The following is a 20,753-nucleotide window of genomic DNA, read 5'->3' on the forward strand; positions in this document are numbered from 1 at the left end:
GAACAGAAGCAGGAATATTCTTCTGACGAGGTGGCATTTTTCTCCTCTTCAGTCATTCATCTGTTTACTCCTTGCTGTCCAAAAAGGCCTCTCAGAGTTGCTGGGTAATGTCTGATTTATACTTATCACTGTGCGACTGTGCGGGCAACTTTCGCGCGCACCAGGTATACATAGTACTGCGGCGGATTGCGTTTAGTTTGTCATTTCTTTTTGATTTGGACCCGCAAGTTTTCAAATCCTTTGTCAGGCGGTCTTTGATTTATTTGATAAGCCTGATACAATAGTTCCATGTAAGTTTGGCCCAACACAACTCCATGGCTGGAATTTTTTTGGAAGAGTTGGATGATGAGTAGGAGCTCCTGTAACTATAATTATTAATAAGGTTATTTTTGTTGTAATGGACTTGAGGCACTTACGTCTTTAGCGCCTGGCACATTGTTATATTTTCATCAGTCACATTCACATTCTCTCTTCAAGCTCCGCAAACCATCTCTGCGGTTGAAAAAAATTACGCATTAGGCCTCCTGGCTGTTCCAAAGTCCAGGTTAAGGTCAAAGGATGATGGAGGGTTTGCTGTACCGGCACCTCAGCTTTGGAACAGTATTCCAGTTAGTCATCGATCTGCTGCACTGTTTCTGGTTTTAAATCTTAAGACACATTTTTACCTGACAACTAGTCTTATTTTAGTTTGGTTTTATTTTAGTTAGTTTACTTTAATAGTTTGACTTGTTCTACCTTTTGGGGGATTTATTTGTAACTTTAATTTATACAGCGTTCTAACTGCATTCTTATATTTTGCTGTTCATGGGTTTTTCTTTTTATATTAGTGATCGTCTTTTTCTTCTTTTTATGCCGTCCATGGGTGTAATGCTAGACAGTTTGTCCTTTCTGAGACCCCTTTTACACATAGATGGTTCACTGAGTTATGTACATTCCCTGCATACCTACGTATGCTACGTGTAAACTTGACTGGTTTTAGTCTTCTAACCTCTCTAATCAACAAGACATTTTTTCCCACTAGAACCACGAGTAAATAAGAGACCCAATTCCTGGACAGTCGTTGTTTATAAGAGGCTGGAACCACTCAGTATGGTACACTTTTAAATTCATGTAAAATATGCATCTTTCCCATTCAACATTTAGTCGTACTGTCGCTGAACCACTCAAATCTGTTAATGTTCTTCTTACAAGTGTTTATGTTTTATTCATACATGATGAGCCATAGCCCGGAAGCGTCATCTGTTTGTATACATCAAAAGGTGTATCTAAGAAAGTGGTATATAATGATTGTTATTGCAGAGGTGACAGAGTTTGTTATGAGTTTCTGTTAACGTTAAAACCATTTCTTACCATGGGCAAAAACAATGATAGATAGATAAGACAGACACATAGATAGATGTAGTGGTGACTTTTATATTGACATTTTTGTGACTGACTTTAAACGGAACAACACAAAAGTAATAAAACATACCGTCATGACGCCCTCCAGCAGGCCCGAGTCAGGTTTCAGTGGAATCTGCCTTTCCATCGACCATTTCTCCACGATGGATGCGACCTGGGGATTATCCACATTCAGGATGCGGAAGCCGGTCATGTTGACGCCGCAGAAGCGATACGGCTCCAGGTCAATGGCCATCAGGTCCTTTTGAGAGACAACAGAAATGAAAGGATGGACTCTCATTTAGTCTGCCAGCATCGAGCATCCTCGTTTTAAGTATTCATCTTGGATGCTTTCTCCTCACATGAAAAGAGAATGACGAGGCCGCTGATTAAAGAGATGCTATATTAAGACCAAATAGAGTGAAAGAAAGGAGAAACACAGTAGTTTTCAATGTCAAATCAGGAGATTTAAGCACGGTGTCTGGAAGCTGTGTCTGTGTAATATATGAAATCTAAAAAGGCTCGGGTGGCGGAGTCGCTTTTCTGCTAGCAAACCCTTTTAGAATTGACAAATTGTTATTGTTTTTGTGCCTACATAATAATGAATTACACCGCGCAAACTACAAGCTCGTGATATACTTTGTCTTTCTTAATCATGTTTGTGTGAAAGAATCTTTATAGGTGCAAATTTCTTATTTGGGGGAATTAATTATTGTTTGTAGCTCAGGCAGATTAAAGAACAAGACTAAAAACACCAATTCCGTTAGATCATATTAATAATTCAACACTTGCATTCCCTTGGCAACTTCCCTCAGCAATTCAATTTGAGCCGCTGTAATTTCTGAGGCAGCCATTGTAGCTGAAGTGTGAAGTCACATGTTGACACATGTCGTGCCGGAATAGGCCAGGGGGCTTGGAAAAGACATTTGGATGAACATAGATATTTCATTAGCACCCTGTGGGGTTAGTGCTGGGGGAACGAGAGCGTGTAAGACACTTACTAAAGAACGGTCGCCGCCAGTCACTGAAATATTTCTGCTCTTTTATTTCTTTCCCACTAGAACGCAGTACAGTAGTTTCTTTTGTGAGCAGAGATCAAAGTAAATCACTGTTGTTCTATATGACATTCACAAATGCTCGGAAAAGTAGATCAGGTTACAAGTTTCTTAGCTTTGAAACTAAGAATACAAACTAACTGGGACAGGATTGTTTGTAAAAAATATAATTTGTCTTTTGTGACATCTTCGTTTCTATTAGGGCATATTGGGATGTCAGAAAAGTGACTTGTTCCAATTATAAGTTCACTTTTTGCCGCGCTGCCGTGTACACACGTTTATTACACAAAATCAACATAATCCTACAGCACCATTACACTGAATACTTTACATGCTGTAGGTGTCTGAGTGCACACACAAGTGTTACGGCGGTGGCAAACATAACGTTTTCAGCTTCAGGTTCTCAGAGATAGCTATGACAGACTCATTTTAAAGGACAATGAAGTTATTACCCCCGTACACCGCTGTTGCCTTTTCACGCTCTAATAAGTCGGCATTTGCCTCACCTCAGAAGATAAAACACAGACATCAGTGGATTCCATCGGGAGGAAATTGTATTGCCATGTATACCACACAAGTCTTCATCATTTTGGATGAAATCAAGCCGCCAGGTATAATCTCCTTAATGGTGTGTCTATCAATATGACAGCTCATTGCAGCATTAGATAGATACCACACTCTGATTCTATAAAGATATCCTGCCTTCATGTGGAAAAATATTGTCGTCGTAGAAAATCACATCACATAAAAGTTTTTAAGCTCATCCTCTTGTAAATATTTTGCTGTTCCATCTGCTAGGAAGCTGCATAAACCAATATAATGGCAATAAAAAAAGGGGTTTTGGATCTCCCCATTAAAGCAATAGATATGCTACACAAACATAACGTATGGCAGAACAATGTCCTTCCTAGCCACGCTGTCGAGTGTGAAAGATGACACACATCATGCTTAGACCGTTGTGTCATATCACATTATGACAACAGACTGGGCGAGCCCGGAGAGACAGGGGGGTGTGTGTGCACGGGAGAAGCAGAAACAGAGACGATAACAGGGACTGAAAGGAACAGCACAGATCATGCTGGTATTCATTCCCATTCAGTCTGTTTGTCTCCAGATAGTCAGCGGCTCAGTGACGAGCAGCAACGGCTCCCTGCTGGGTCTGCTTGTATTAGTCAGACAAGATCTTTTTTTTTTATCAGAGTGAAAACTTTAAATGCTCAGGATGGGAATGAAACAGTAATATACCCAGGTCACCTTAAAGATATCTGATCATGAAAAAAAATCATGTTCAAGCCAGAAATCATTTGTAATTTTACAAGATAAGGCCCCGATCAGATAGAGTGCGTTTGAGCAGCCTGAGCTAGCTTTTTGTAATTCTTTTCAATGAGAGTGAAGTGTTTTGCACGCTGCTTTTGCGTTGCTGAGCGCATCGCGTTTGTACAGGAGCGCCTTGAACGGCTTGAGTTGAAAAAACGTTATAAGCGTTTTTTTCTCTTTGTGGTCACTTTTGCTGGATACCCGGAGCTATATGACTATACCAACTGTAGTTACCATGATCTGAACAGAAAACAGCAGGCCTGGAGGATGTTGTTGGATACCCGGAGCTACTGTTTATGAGTTTACCAACCGTAGCTAATATGATCTGAACAGAAGACAGCGGTAGGCAAATTAGTGCGGTACTTGAGGTTTCGGGTAAATTGTTTATATTAATTTAAACGGTACTATTAACTATTTGGGTAGCGTACAGTTCATGGTTTGTATTAAGGTAATGTTAGCACTGATTTGGTGGTTGCATAGCAACAATATAAAATAAAAAGACGCAGCAAACTGTGAAAAAACGTTCTGTCCGGGCAACAAATGTGTACAAATAATTTGTACAATTACACTCCAACAAATGTGATCATGGCATAAGGCTGTTGATATATATTTTTTATTGTCTTCAAATCTCATAAAAAGATCAAAACCTACAACATTTTATACTCAATACTTTATACATTTTAGATGAATTTAAAGAATTTAAATTATATATGACATATCAGCACCTTGTGTGTTTCTCAACTGACAATTCAATATAGTATCGTGCTATTTTTGTCTTGTTTAAAAAACTGACCTACTGTATGCCTTCAGCACCTTTAGACAACTTCAGTAATTTGGACTTAGTCTCTGTATTAGGGTTGGGCGATTGGACGAATATATCGGCTATCGACGATTGATACATCGCAGGTTGTATTTTTTTTGTGCATTGTTTATACTGTATATATAGTCTTCAAATCTCATAAAAAGACCAAAACCTAAAACATTTTATACTCAATTCTTTCCTATTTCTTTACCCTGTCTGTGGCAATTTGTTGCTACCGAAGACATACACTCAGTTTATTAGGTACACCTAGCTAAAACTAATGCAGTCTAACTCAACACAACAGTCTTGTAATAAATCCTACCTTCATGAATTAATGAATAATGTTCATTTTTTGTTGATTCTGGAGGCTGTTTAATTGTTTTTTACAGAGGTGTTCTTGTTAGGCAGCCTACCCTCATTGATATACATTGGGTGGCATAATAACACAATACAATGACACTAAATGTCCAAAACACACCAAATGACCGTGATGTCAAATTGAACATTTGTGCTACCATTTTGGTAATATTTTCATCATTTTCACTTTAAAAACAAATGCTATTTAATTATATATCATGTAAGAGCTCACAGAGGACCACATTTGGTCATTTTCAAACTTGGAAGCCACATTCAGTTTTGAATCTCAAGCTGTTGTTTTTTTATGCTGCCATCTCAAAGACTTCTGTTGACTTCACTATAAAGCCGAGTGTTTACTACTGCACACTGAAGACTCCATTATGCCTCCAGCTTGTCAAACAAAATTGATATTATGGACTGGATCCAAACCCCATTGGCAATTAGCCACTATTCATCAAAAACTCAAGCGGTGGGGAGATGAGAACAAACGAGTCTCTATTTGCATTAACAAGCATGGTACATTACCAGAGTGGTGAAGATATAGTGGTAATACTCTGTCATCATCCCCATGGTCTGGGCCTGGAAGGATACGGAGACAGAGGATGGGAAAGGAGAGTTGTGAATGAATAGAGACAGGGTAGAGAAAATGGTCATTTTGTCACATCAGGGCATTTTAGAATCAACAGCACAGTCAGAGCAAACGATACCAAAGAGATGCACAAAAACACTTCATCAGTAGAAAGAAAATAGCCAGGTTTTAATGAGCATATTGACTAACACACTGTTCTGTTTGTGTGTAAGTTTCTCTAGATTTCTGCACTATATGTGGTCCACAGAATAACAGAGAATAGCAACGGTACTTGATGCTTTTCTATGCATTTAAATGGTTTGCAATGGCTCGTGGCACGTGACGTTATTCCAGCAAAGAAGAGAGCCTTCAATCAAAAGAGCTCGGTAATCTTTGCCTCATATCCGAACGCTCCATCACTGCCACTTGTTTCACTCAATCTACATTCAAAGGCACCACATTCCCGTGGCGGCTGTTCTGCCTATTTAATTGTACCATCTGTTGTGGGAAAAAAAAAAAAGGCAAGGTTATATAAATAAGATGCTTATGTGGAGGCAAATTCACTTCTCCATCTATAGACATCAAGCCAAATACATGACATTGAAACTTTGCGTCATGTTTTGTATTATGAGCAGTTTTCTTTTATTAAGTTTTTTTTTTTTCCCACTTCATCAGGATGAATTTACATTACGATACAATATAATTCTGTCAACGTTTCTATTCATCAACCTCCTATTTTAGTAAACATCCATATGTCCCTGTTTCCACCAATATATCAGCAGGGTCACACAGCACAAGATAGAAACATATGACAATAAAAGACACACAGAGTTCTTTTAAAAGACACCCGGGACATGCTTCTCATTTTCTCACATCCAGTTGGAGAGGGAATATAACCTGACAGAGGCATGTTGAGTGCAGGCGAGCCTGTCAGGGCGAAGACAGGTCCCCGACATATCGTTGAGAATCATTGTATGACAAATGAAATATTCCAAGGGCATAACGCAGTGCTTGATATTTAAACCTTTTTTTAAAATAGTCGCATCAGATCCTCCTTCATACGCATGCACCTGCTGTACGAGCTGCTGTACCAGTCAAGTCACATTACGCATCAGTTCTATTCAGTTCTTTGAATGCTACTTATTGTCTTGGATAGGACCAACCTTTTTGTAAAGCTGTAAATGGAACCGTCTGCAAATCTTAAGATACTGTCATTCAGTAGCTGGTACATTTTGTCACTTCTGCCTGCAAATCAAATCATCGCCATATTCATTCCAAATTTGCCTTTAGTAAGAAAGTCCTTTTAAGTGACTGTCACACTGAATTGTATTGCGAGATCGTACTTTGTATGCTGCAATATTAAAGGTGCTAAATTTGATATCCAGAGCATTAATATAGCAGTGAAAGATATAGTGGTGTAATGTCGCCATGTTGAGAGCTGTGCAGAGGCAATGGAAATGCTCCCAATCCTGTATTTAGCACCATTAATAGTGGCCGGATTTACCAGATGGTTTGAATATGGTAATATCTATTTTAATGTTGAGCTATATTGTGCTTTTTTTTAACGTTTCCAGCATCTCAAATGTCAATATTTTCAGTTTTTCTTAGTGTTCTATGTCAATTAACTGAATGTTTTAGGGTTTAGGACTTTTGGTTGAAGAAGACAAGTGAATTGAATATGTCAACTATGGCTTTTGGAACTTGTGATGGCCATTCATCACTATTTGTTTTAAATATTTGACCGACCAAATTGGTTAATTGAGAAAATAACAAGCAGATAAATCAGTACTGAAAATATACCTTAGCTGCAGCCCTAATCGATAATGACTATGATGGACAGGTAATATGGCCCAGTTGCGTCTAATGCTATATTTTTACAAATTAAATCCACACAAAGCTTTTCTGGAAGGTATCAGAGCAAAGCACAATGTGTGTCCCAACAAAACAACCTTTCAATAATATACTCTATATTATTGAGCAACATGAGCTTTCACACATGCACATTAGGGCATCTATTATTGTAACTGATCAATGATGCACAAAAGGTATTCAAACTCATAACCAACCACCTGTTTTCCCTTATTTTAAAAGCTTTAGTCTGCGCTGTAGTGCGGCACCCTGACAGTTTGGTCATGGACGGGAACTGTCAGGAGCATTTTTGCCTCAAAACCTTCTCTCACTTCTTCTCTCAAGAGGACACTGATTCTTTGGTGCGAGATGTGCAGACTGGCCACGAGCGAAAATATGTCAACTTAGATCTCAATAACTTGGGAGGACTGAGTTATTTAAATAACTTGGGAGGAGATGATGCATTCGGTAAACAAGTTAACAGAAGCTGACAGCACACTGAATGGAGGGTGGGGGGGGGGATCCACCAGCCTGTTCCTGACATCTATAAAGCATTAGACCACCTACGCAATCTCTACTCTGTGCATCATACTGACAGTTCTTTGTTGACTGACAATCATTTATATCAAAACATGTTCGAGATAATGAAGCATTTTGGATCGTATGCCTGTTTGTGGGATGTATATTAAAGTCTGGCCAACAATTCATCCATGAAAAGTGTTTGAACCAGATCAGAATGCGGTAATATTTTAAGGCCATACACTAAAAACAGAGTAGGCTGAATTTTTTTGCATTGTTTTCTATGCTCTATATTCAAATATTTAACTGCAGATGCATTAAATGGTGAAGGCCCAAGATCCATTGTAAGAACTACGCCTGACATGAATACAGTTTTACAGTCTGCAATACCTAGCTAGTTCCAACAGCTGCACAAGTGAACAGCTGTGCATCACAACTGATCACAGCTCGACATCAGTCTATGATATGTTTCTCTACTTTACATCATAAGAAGACTCTCCAGGAAATATATATTCCACAAGTTCACAAATATCAATTGGTGAGTTTTAGATTTGATATCTACCGTTGGACATGACTGTAGTTGTCTCACTTTAAAGGTGATCTGAGCAAACAGGTGGCACAAGTGGAAATCCCATGCTCTCCGACAGCAGAATTTCACTGCTGCTTAATTATTACCGACACACCTTCTGCTGCTACTCTCCTCCCAAGTTCTTGCCAAGTCAAAGCCTCCATGCTTTCATTCACAACACATCTGATCAACTGAATGCTAAAGAATCAACTGGTGCCAGTGACAGCTGTGTGAAAGAAGACCACATGCTTTTTGGCCATGCTAAGATCTGATATCAGGAAGGTCTGTGCCACAGTCTCTCACTAACCTGTTTGAGAACCTGTGCAGCCATTTGGTGACTGCAGTCGAAGATAATGCGAAACTCTCGGCTTCTCTTCATTTCTTTGAGAAGGGGTCTCGTGTCCTGTGAGTCGAGAGGAAGCTGGCGAATCTTTAGCCTGATGTTGTACCTGGACGGGGCCATTATCAGCTCCTGTAATCTAATAAGACCTGAAGACGAGAAACAGCGCAAATGAAGACATGGCCAACACAGAAAATACAATCCCATTCTTCTTTCCTTAGTTCATTGTTTTTAGTGGAACAGAGTACATGTGCACTGTGTTTATGAGAATACAGTGGCATTATATAATAGTACAGGCTGTTCTCATACTCCATTCATAGCTAACTATGAAAAGTAATGTCATCCATATACATCCCACGAATTACTTTCATATTTAATCCATGTAATTGTGAACCAGGAAGTATATAGAGTGACAAACGCTGCGTAGGGAGGAGGTTGGGGTGGATTGGTGGGTCTAAAAACACAGGAATTTTGCCCAGGTGTTCATATCCCGTATGAAACCAGAAGTCAACGTTGATTTGTCACGCAAATTTTGTATTTAAGTAATGCCACTTGCGGAGTTATTTTAACCCAAACCACAATCTTTTCCTAAACCTAAGTAGTTTTGTTGCCTAAACCTAACCAAGTATTTCAAATGTAGTTATTTTAACCCCGTGAGCCCCACAGTTGCAAAATTACACACATCGGTAAAAGTGTAAAAAATCGGTAAATGTTCTTTCTTAAAGGGACTATTTGTAACTTTGTACGCGCATAAATGTAGCGGGTCGTCACAAATGCGCGCTCCCATATGTGCGTTCGCGTGTAGCCGCTGTACACTCCTCCTCTGCCTGCTCGCCTTCACTCAGACAGCTCAGCTCGCTCCACCTCTAGACGTGAACGCGCATTCACTACACACTGCAGAAGAGTGAGTTTAGCTCTGAGAATATCTAGTGAATGTACAGGGGACGTTTGTGCAGAAATAACTGCTGCAGCTCCTCCAGACCAACAGAGGTTTCCCGTGTCTTGTGAAGTGACAGAGCTCTACAGAGGTAGGCTTCTCGTTACCGACCGGGTGCCGGTGTCTCCCTGCTCTCTCCGGCTGCGGGCGGAGAGAGCAGAGGAGACTCGCTGCAGAGGAGACTCGCTGCAGAGCTCCGCTGCATCAGCCTGCACTTAGGCAGGAAAAGCCAACACTAGGATCAGATCTAAATCATGTTCATGGAGAGACCTTCGTCTGGTCAGCTAACATTACTGCCAAGCAGCTGAAATATAGAGTGATATTGTGGTTTTAGCTGACTTGTGTCGCCTCACTGTTTTGAGCGATGCTCGTTCAAGTATATTTAGAGCGAGCAAGCGCGAGCCCGACGCTGACTTTCGTTGATTTCACGGCCACAGGTGTCGCTGTTAAGAAGCATTTCTGAAAGTTACAAATAGTCCCTTTAAAGACCACAATTACATAATCAGTAGGTCTTATTGTCCCTTTAGTATGACAAGTTAAGAGCACAAAAAGCTAGCTAGACAGTATTGTGTGAATTTAGTAGAATGTGTAAGTAGGTTGAAAATTCATCTGCCAAACCACCATATTTTCCTAAACCTAACCAAGTTGTTTCCTGTGAAGTTGGAAATTTATTTTGAAAAGACTATGAATGTAATGAGTAGAAATTGATATGTGTTCCTGGACATTGTTTGGAGAATACACAAAAATGAGGAATAGCTTTTAGTAAGATATCATATGATCCGTTGTATGAGGAGGATAAGTAGAATAGTGCAATACTCTGTTCACCTGTGCTGTCATCGTATACGACAGTGGCTGTTTTCCATTTGAGATACTGCACCAGGTCCAGGATAGCATAGCTTAGTGAAGAATAATCCGGGTATAAATTGGCGTAAAAGCTATCCCTGTTGTCCAAGGGGTGATGTTTCCACCGCACCTGGACGTGCGGCACTTCCAATGCATTGCAGATGGACTGCACAGCATTTGACGACGAACTATGTGAGGGCCCAAATATTGCAACCACACCTAGAGACAGCTGGTCACAAGCTGGAAAGGAGCAAGAGAAGAAAGCTTGAGAATATAGTGTGTTACTTCTTCAGTCACAGTCCATTTAGTAAGAATAGGTTTGTTCCACTAAATACCAAACTTTGATTTGTGAGCCAAAAAAACATTCATGATATTTTGTTGCTTTTAGACTGACCAGATTCTTCTCCACACTTTAATCACAATCCTTGAATAAACACAGAACAAGCCACTCACCTTTCCTTGACGCCTCAAAACTGTCGTAGATATTAATCCTCTGTATGTCATATGTTAATGTTGTGTTTGGCAACAAAGTCCTGTTTCTGTTAATGTTATTGACAGCAAATTTAAAGGCAAGCTCCTCCGCGCTAATGAGTGAAACGGGTCCATCTGTTTGTTCGAAAATCCCACCTGAAAGACAAAAGGGGAAGAGACGTAAGGCCCATGAAAATTGGTCTCAAACATAATCACAAGCAAATGAAGAAAAGGAGACAGAAATTCAGGTAGGGCTAAATGGAAAAAAATATTGAGAGGCATTTGCACTTAGGACTAGCAGCGAGGTGAGCAGCGCACATAACACGAGGTATTAAATTTGCTCAGCAAACATGGAGCAACCCTCTCCATTTTCAGAGAATGCTGAAAAAAACAATATCAGCTTTGAAGTCTAAAGCCATAATGGATTTAAGGAGTGTGTGTGTGTGTGTGTCTGTCTGTTCCATCAGGGCGGCAGGATATCTCAAGCTCTTGTCTCTCCATTAAAATGTCCTTTTATTTCACCAGAATACCACATTGGTGGAGCAGATAACTGGAGTTGAGCACTCTTCTTTGACATAAAATTCAAAGGAAAGTATTTTTCCATTTTTTAGATGGGCTGGACTGCTGCTCAAAACTTACAAAACATGTCTATGTGCACATCAAAGTAGAAAATCACTTGAGATCGTGGTGTGTATCAGACCATCGGTGCTGCACTACATCCTGCAGTGTAGAGGGAATTTGTTTTTCCAATAGTTTGCCAGATGAATGGGATTTTTTATGATATATTGGGCCTGCAGGGCAGACAATGAAGCTCAAACAACCAAAATAAAGGGTTATAATTCAATTTGGGCCATTTAAAGGGGAACTCCACAGATATTATACATACAGACCGGTTTATTTGTTATGCAGAGTACTACTCAATGTGTGGAAACAGTTTTATAATGTCTTCTGTAGCTCTAAAAGGAGCTTTCTAAATGATGATGTCATAGTGATGGCCTTGGGGACTTACAATTTACAACAGAAAAACCTGCGTTACATGGATCTTGAAAGAAGTGGACATTTAACAGGCTTAAAGGGATAACAAAATGATGCAATTGGTTGCATATTGGGAAATGTATGACCCGGTGTTTTTGGAGCTTATTTCGCACTTGGAACTTATGGTACCTTCCAATGGGGTTGTGTTTACCGTGGTTATGACAGTCCATATGAACGTCCCCCTCTTGTGGTATTCACAACATCGTAAGTGGAACGTTTCTAAAAGCTCCAAGTTCATGACTTGTGACGTGTTTGTTGACGTTGTCAAAAATGGCGGAGGCCTTGGAAGGTATTTTTTCAGGGCAAAATAAGTTAATATATTGTAATTTTAGTTGTATATAGTTTTTCTTCGTAATTTTATAATATGTCTGAGGAAAATGTTGATATTCCCAACAATCTCACCTTTTTCCTTTCATTATGCCTTTGCATTTAATGCATTATGTTACCCACTTGCTAGCTTGCTAAATTGTCAGCCTTTGTGGCTTCTAGACGCCGACAGTAGCGTTAATATTGCCGTAGCTTAGCAAAAATAAATTGAATTGAATTTAATTGAATTGAATTAGCAGCGGTGTTCTCACCACTTGAATGCCAAGCATATTGTGTACACGACTTTCCATGTTGTAGACACAAGCTCATGAGTTTCATTTGAAGGCACCAATATCGTCAGGATATCTCTATTTCGGTTGCTTCAATTTTCACTTTTCTGAATCTATCTCTTATGATGTTGCATGGTGTGAATAGGTGTGTGTGTGTGATGAACACTAACACATTTATGCAGCCTATTCCTGCATAAATGTACATGTGCATCCATATCTTCATTAGCTTTATTTAAAATGTATAACCCTTGTTTATGTTATATTGCAATGTAGTGTTTTGCTCAAACAATCTAACACTTATGGAGCATAAATCCAGTTATTTCCGTTTCATTTCAACACAGAATATTGTAAAGTCAGAGTATTATCTTTTTGCAATATTTCACTGTCATGTCCTCGGCATCTAACATCAAAATAGTCTAAGTTCCACCATTTTATGTGTAATTGGTAAAGTAACAAATATTACATGCACTGTCAAATGTAAGACAACAAAGTGCCTCTGTGGCTCAGCAGCAGCAGCCTTTAAGAAGACAGTTTAGACAGCTTCTTAAAAGATGCCTGTAGGAACATCAGCTTATGGAGAGACTGGCTCCTCCACCTCCACTCTCATCACATTATACATTTCAATAACAAAGCAAAATGTCTCTGCCATCTTCCGTGATGTCTGAAAAAAAAGTTCACTGTCATCAAAAGTTACAAATGTCTGTGCTTAAGTTTAACTTTTATGGCCATCATTTGAGTTAAAGAGACAACCTTTTGAAACCTGTTTTCTCCGCATTGAGATCACAACATTTCGAAACAATAAATCACCGTAGTAGACATCTTTAAAGTTATTTCTGTTTCCTGTTTATGCTGCTTTTGAATCAGATCTCGCTTTAACCTTAAGATGTCCAATTAACAATGACATGAAGGGAAAAGCAGCACATCCTCACATTTAAGATGCTGGACCCATGACTCTTTTTGGCATTTTTGCTTGATATTGACAGAAATTTACCAATGATCAGAATTGTTGCCAATTGGATTTCTACCGATCGACTAATCAATTAATCACCTTGTGTTCTCAGCAGTTGCTTTATTTTATTGGAGGATATGAGCTTTTAGTATGTTTCACTAGAATATTGATATCCTTGCTTTCATTTAGATGACTGCAATAATTTAGTTATTGAAATAATCTTTAAAAAATGTTAAATTAGGTACACTTATCCAAACGGTTAATAGATTTGTATGCATATCATTATTATATAATAAAAGACACAGAAAGAATCAATAAAAAGGCTTTAATTTAATTAGGCCTAATGGGATTTAAAGAGCAGAAAGTGATTATTTTATTTGAGTGTTTTGGTGTGTTATTTGTGTTTTGGATTTTGCATTCGCATGGCCTATCACACAAATACTGCCTGCCAACCCGGTATTATTTCACTAATCCTAGAGAATACCTGGTTGCAGAGAGCTGAGCTTGGAAATAGCACCTGTGACCTGCTGATGCCCCTGAACAGACCCCCAGTGCCTGGATCACTGACTCACATATCTCTGCTGCTGTAGGCAGAGTGGCAATTCTGGAAGCCAAGCTCATCTTAGTATTTATGACTCAAAGCCTCCCTGGATTGCGAGGGGACGTGATGCATAAACCGCCCGGTGGAGTGCGTCACATTAAAATAAATGAATCCTTCCATTTCATGGGGAAATCTCATTAGAGTACATTAAGTAATTGCTGGAGTATATAGTAATTTGACTGTTAAGAGGATAAAATGTGCATTGCTCAGAAGCACTTTAACAAATTTAATAAACAGGGGGGAAACCTGCTCCTTGGGAAGAAAATCCTGCGGATAATTTGCTTTGCCCTTTTCAGAAATCTGCCATAAGCACAATAGCCTCAAAGCCTTGATACACAAGAGCCCCCGCAACTCCATCCAATAAGGGATAAGCAGTTTTTTTTTTAGCATCGCACAGAATCTACTCTAATGATGTAGAGATTGGAATATCGTGGAGCGTGTTTACAAGTTCCCATTTAAACCACTACACTGAATGTTCGTTATTGCGGTGGGCGCGTGCAAATTGAGATGCATGAATTTCAGACTTGTTCTTGTGAATCTCAGTCAAAAGGCTTCAAATTAGCATGTCTCCAATAGACAAGAACACAAAGGGCTTTAATTAGTCTCTAAGGTCCTACCACAATATATAAATCAGCCACTAATTGCAGCTGTTTCCATAATTTGTCCTTTGAGGACTTTGCGGATCAGCTGCATTCACAAGCCACAGGCTGATGTATGTGAAGAGGGGACGATTCAAATTACACTCTTGAACTGCAGAAAGTGAAACCAGACCATTTAAACTCAACAGAAATGTTAACAGACAGCGGGGACAACTATTAGTGGTAGTGGAAAATATAATGAATGCTACAGTATTGTGTAGAATTATGCAATATAAAACAAACGAGGCTAGTCAGCTATTAATCAGAGTCACTGGATCCAAGTATTTTCCTAGTTTCTTCAGTTACAAATCTGCACTGCTGGTTTTACCCCAGTGCTTCAGTAACTAAAGCCTGAGACACACATCTGTAGCTGATCAACCTTATCCAGGGGTGTTATACAGTAATGGTGCCAACATGTATTATAGCATATGTTAAGATGATTTACAGAACTAGTCACACAAAGCAAAGGCAATAAGAAAGTACAAAGCTGGGATATACTGTATAAGGGCAGTTAACCTGCAAGGTAATAGCTTACAGATTACTACGTTCAGTATACTGTTAAATATTGATAATGGAACAAAAACACAAAGGACTACAGTATCGATAAAATAGAACATAATTACTGTATCGTCATTGCACAGATACAACGAAATTAAATAGCAATCCTTACGGTGCATACACATATGTAGTAATAAAAGAAGAGTAAAAGAGAAGATATATTACGAATAGAAAATATGTATTTGCTTGACCTATAAAAACAGTAAGATATTGCACATCAGATATCGCACGTTGCTGAGTTGTATTTGGAAAGATTTAAAAGCTAGAGATTGCAAGGTGCACGGCTCTGTTGCCGACCCTGTGCTTCACATTGTCGAGTGTGTTTGTATGGTATGTTACCCACAATTTGAATTGCTACCCTCAGGACAGGCGCTTTAGACTGCCACGAGCCACCAAAAATGTCCATAAGAAATCATTTGTCCCAAGCACAGTTAAATTATTAAATACATAGTTAATCATAGCCTCCAGGGCCACCCCCTCAAACCCACTATGCACTGAATTTGCACATTTGTCTCACGTTTGCAGAATTTGCACATTGTACGTTCGTAATAGGCCCACTGAACTGGATTTGATTGCATATGATTGAACTCCGAGCTCCTCCGGTGTTTTTACTGTTCCGTGTAGATTGTGGTGAAGCCAAAGACAATTTTCCACATTGTGGACAATAAAGTTTCTAACTAACTTAAACACTTCAACTAAAAAAATGTGACCAAAGTGCAGATTACAAGTGCAATACAATTATTTAAGCTATTAAAATGCACATTAATAAAACATTTGGCCTGCATGTAAATGAAAGCCTTTGGTAATCCTAGGTGTGAATTTTATTCTTAAACAGACGCTGCGAGTGCAGAGGGGTCTGCGAGGCCTAAAGGAACTGACAAAGACAAGCTGTGTCGAGTCAAAATCAGACGCTTCACATTTCAGCTGTACATGCCCTTCCAGAAATCCATGTTGTAGCATGAAAGCCCCACATGTTATGTTCCCCACAAACAACGTGGGCAAGTGCACAAGCATAAACCCACCCTCTGCTGTTATGGAGTGGCAGACTGCCTGCAAGCCAGCTTAGGTTGGAATCAACTGGGTACCACTGAAAATACTTATTTTTAACATCTACTGCATTTACAGACTTGAGAGAGTGATCTGAGTGACAGAATGACAGTCTGCCACAACAAAGCAATATTAAAAAAGAGTGAAGCCGGGCTTGTTTTTGCTCTTTTAGATATTTGGTTTGACGGTTTTTACAAATAAAGTCATACATTATACAGTTGAGAAGTAACATTGTACCAATAAATTTAACATGTTTCTGTTATATTACTCTTACTAATAGTACTGGTTTTCTAATTTCTGATGAAATTGAATTACCTAAAAGACATGTTTGTTTGTGTTTTTTCTTACTATCTGTGTATATTGGCTTAAATCCATCATTGCTTTTTAATTAAATTTCTTATTTTTGCCGAATGAAGTATAGGCAGTGATTCATTTAGTCTGCCTTCAAAACTGCTTTGTGATAAGATGGAGCCTCGTATGTTGTTTTCCCCAACTATGATTATTCATTCATTCAATTGTTTGGGCTTACATCCAAGATTGGAGAAGTCATATTTGTTTGCAATGTAATGTAAACATCGGTCTTTATGAGAAAATCTTTGTCCCTGTCCTTAAAACAGTCACACAGAAACACAACACAAAGATTGTCAGATTAACACAAATTGTCTCAAGGAATCAGTACCTACGATTTAAAAGCAAGGCAATGTCATTTTTGCTATCTGCACTTTCCACGACTGAGGTAAAAACGGTGATAACATTGCCCTTGTTCAACATGAAATCTGTGCAGAGGAGAGGCAAGATCAATGACCTTTCTGTTATTTTCTGCCAAGCAACAATCTGACCTTACTCGCAGTTACAACCAGCTTCGCAACAACATTGAATATGATTTCATTACCTCACTTGTCCTTCTAATCCTGGGTAATTGTATTATTTTGGGGAGGGGTTCTAAAGCAGAACAGCTGATTTTTATTGTTTTAGATTAAATCTACAACAAATAATATATACTACACTAATATACATTTCCAAAACTGCAAATCAAAATGAATAAAAATATATGTATTTATATAAAAATCCATTACCTCTGGACATAATGGACATATATTGTAGATGTAGGTAGATAAGTGGATGGAGTACATATTTTATTTTTATTGCCCTCCATTGTGTGATACAGTGTGCTTGTTAAAAAACAAACTCCTTGCTACCAGACAAACCAATGTGGAAGGCCAAACAATGAAACTAGCTCATTATGCTCTTGGATACATACAGTATGTGCTCGCCCACTGCATCCCTGAGTGTTGCTCTTTTGTACTTTCTTTTCACTGGTGGGATTCCCAATCTCCCGGTGAATAGCCCACTGTCTCCCTGGATGTTCAACAGCACTCAGTTACACAATGATGGCAGCAAACAATGACCGGCACAAAGCACACACACAAAAACCGCCATGAACGTTTGGAAATGCAGCCAATTTCTGGAAGAATATGTTCCCTCATAATTGTGGGTAACAACACAACACTTGGGACTAACTGTTATACAATACAGAGACCAGCGGTTTAGTTACCCAATAATGCAGTTTGTACCACACATCGAGAAAAAAAAAAAAAAAAAAGCAGTCAAGGCATCTGTAACATTTCATCAATGATAATATCATGAGAGGAAATTAAGTGTGCTGGTTAATTAATGGTCTCTGGCAGCATGTTGGCTCATTAGTTAACAAAGTCACCTCACAGCAAGAAGGTTCGTGGGTTGATCTTAGCTGTGGTTCTTCTCCCCATGTTCACTTACGTTTCTCTGCTTTCCTCCCGCAGTTCAAACACATGCAGGTCAGGTGAATCTAAGACTCCAAAATGGCCTATTAGGTGTTAGTGCGATGTGTTTGTCGATGTGTTAAACCTGCAGCGAATCAGTGACCTGTTCAGGGTGTTCCCATGTCTTCTACCTAATGCTCCAATCACCCTGTAACACTTATTAAGAATAAGGAGGCATAGGTGAATGAATGATTAATTACTTTAGTGAATAGTCTGCTAACAGATGATTTAAAATCTCAACAAATTAATGTTTAAATCTCACCATGAGAGGAACACACACTAGACGTGTGCTTTTGGAAATAAAACACCTGTATAGAGTTGTGAATTGGGAGGGGTCGCTGGTTTTTCCCATTCTGTATCCCCGTTTAAAATTATAAAAAAAAATGTATATGACAATATTACTTTACAAATAGAAAACCATGACTCTCATGGATAATGTTACAATCCTATAGGTTTATATTATGGGCACCAGTTTTAATTAATTCCAACTTTGTTTCTGAGAAATCACGTTTTGTCTGTAATTTACGCTCAAATTACTACACTGCAAATCAGAGCGGTAGCAAATTCAAAATGCTTTCTTGTTGCAGCTGAGTGCTCTAACTGTCAATTGTCCATGGGAATTTTTTTGTTGTGTGTGTGATTAATAGCATGATTGTCCATAGTTAATCGCGTTTAATCGCAAATTAATCACACATTTTTTATCTGTTCAAAATCTACCTTAAAGGGAGATTTTTATTAGTATTTAATACTCTAATCAACATAGGAATGGACAAATATGCTTGCTTTATGCAATTGTGTGTATATATTTATTATTAAAAATCAATTAACAACACAAAACAATGACAAATATTGTCCAGAAACCATCACAGGTACGGCATTTAGCATAAAAAATACGCTCAAATCATAGCATGGCAAACTGCAGCCCAACATGCAACAACAGCTGTCAGTGTGTCAGTGTGCTGACTTGACTATGACTTGACCAAAACTGGATGTGATTATCATAAAGTGGGCATGTCTGTAAAGGGGAGACTCATAATTACATTTTCATTCACATATCTTGAGGTCAGAGTTCAAGGGACCCCTTTGAAAATGGCCATGCCAGTTTTTTCTCGCCAAAATTTAGCGCAAGTTTGCAGTGTTATTTAGCCCCTTTTGCGACAAGCTAGTATAACATGGTTGGTACCAATGGATTCCTTAGGTTTTCTAGTTTTATATGATGCCATATCGTCACTCTAGCTTTAAAAATGATACAATATAAATATATATTTGTAACATGTAGCGGTCCACATGCTACACTGGTTTCATATTCCATCAAACAGGTTGTATTTACTGGCTTAATCAAAGTGTTAACTGTTGGATCATAAAGATCTCTACTGTTGATATTTACACTAAAAGTGTGACTGACGGCTCTCTGCTGACATGCTAATGCTTGCACACATATTAATTGCAAAACACCACCACTGACTATCAACAGTGCAAAGGACTTATGAGTCTGATGAATGAATCTTAATTACGGAGGTGTTATCTTTAACATTTGTGTGCTCATCTGCATTGCAGCCAGTCAGACTGACAGCACCAAGTAGGCTTGTTGAAAGCATACAATATTGTTGGGCTATTTAGTTTAAGCCAAAAGGACATCGCATTAACAAATAAACATATAAGTTCTGTTTAAAATTTAAAATGTCTAAAATATATAATGAATAGATAAATAAAATAAATATTGATACGTTTTTTTAGCCGTAGTCTTTAAAGACACAAGATTAAAAAGATGTTAGAACCAAAAGGAGAATATTCTTGTTGTAAATGAATCGTATTTTCTGAGGAGGTTGTTTGGTTTAAAAAGCCTTCTTAGAGGGCTTTGCTAATGTGGATGATTATGTTACATATGTAAGATAAAGAGTGTTAAAGCTTAAACGATTACAGGGTCCGTGCTATGGTTGGCATCTGCTGTTAAGTGTTTGTGTTCACGGATAATGCATGAAAATGAACAGAAAAAAGAAGAAGAAAGCCTGTACTTAAATGGCTTTATTCTAGCCACAAGAATTCTAGTCAACAATGACATTATACTAAGCTCTTATTAACGCCTCTTTATTCCCTTTAAAAACAATTATATCATTCTCTATACATGCAGTAAGACAACACTTGTGAGTACATATACATTTCTGTTCTCTAGCATAGTTATTATGCTTTGATAATGACATATTCAAATGTCACTGGGCAGTATGAAAATACTGTAAGAGCACTGCTAGATTTTCCTTACAATATTAAATATCAATAGCACTCAAATTGTATTAAACTAAATTATTTGGATTTAAGACATGTATTTAATAGGGCTGTCAAAGTTAATGCGATAATAACGCATTAACGCAAACAAATTTGCGTTAATGCGTTTAGTAGATAGTTATACATTTAACATAATGTAGTGACTGGTTATACCAATAGTCTCATTTAATATTTTACTTGGCTCATGTTCTAATTAAACCAGAATAGGAATATCAAATTAGCCCTGACAAATGACCCTC

The 20,753-nt window shown here is 38.4% G+C and overlaps 1 protein-coding gene across 1 annotated transcript in view; it reads right to left on the reverse strand.

Annotated features, from left to right (window-relative positions):
- grik3 (glutamate ionotropic receptor kainate type subunit 3) overlaps positions 1–20,753 on the reverse strand; it is a 113,440-nt gene that overhangs the window by 43,660 nt on the left and 49,027 nt on the right. The window contains exons 2-6 of the mRNA XM_074653104.1: positions 10,988–11,161; positions 10,517–10,774; positions 8,722–8,903; positions 5,437–5,490; positions 1,472–1,642 (exon numbers count right to left, since the gene is read on the reverse strand). Of these exons, the coding sequence (XP_074509205.1) occupies positions 1,472–1,642; positions 5,437–5,490; positions 8,722–8,903; positions 10,517–10,774; positions 10,988–11,161 (839 nt within the window). The remainder of the gene's footprint in view (positions 1–1,471; positions 1,643–5,436; positions 5,491–8,721; positions 8,904–10,516; positions 10,775–10,987; positions 11,162–20,753) is intronic.

This window comes from Sebastes fasciatus, chromosome 12 (genome assembly GCF_043250625.1).
Source record: "Sebastes fasciatus isolate fSebFas1 chromosome 12, fSebFas1.pri, whole genome shotgun sequence".
In the NCBI taxonomy this organism is placed as follows: Eukaryota; Metazoa; Chordata; class Actinopteri; order Perciformes; family Sebastidae; genus Sebastes; species Sebastes fasciatus.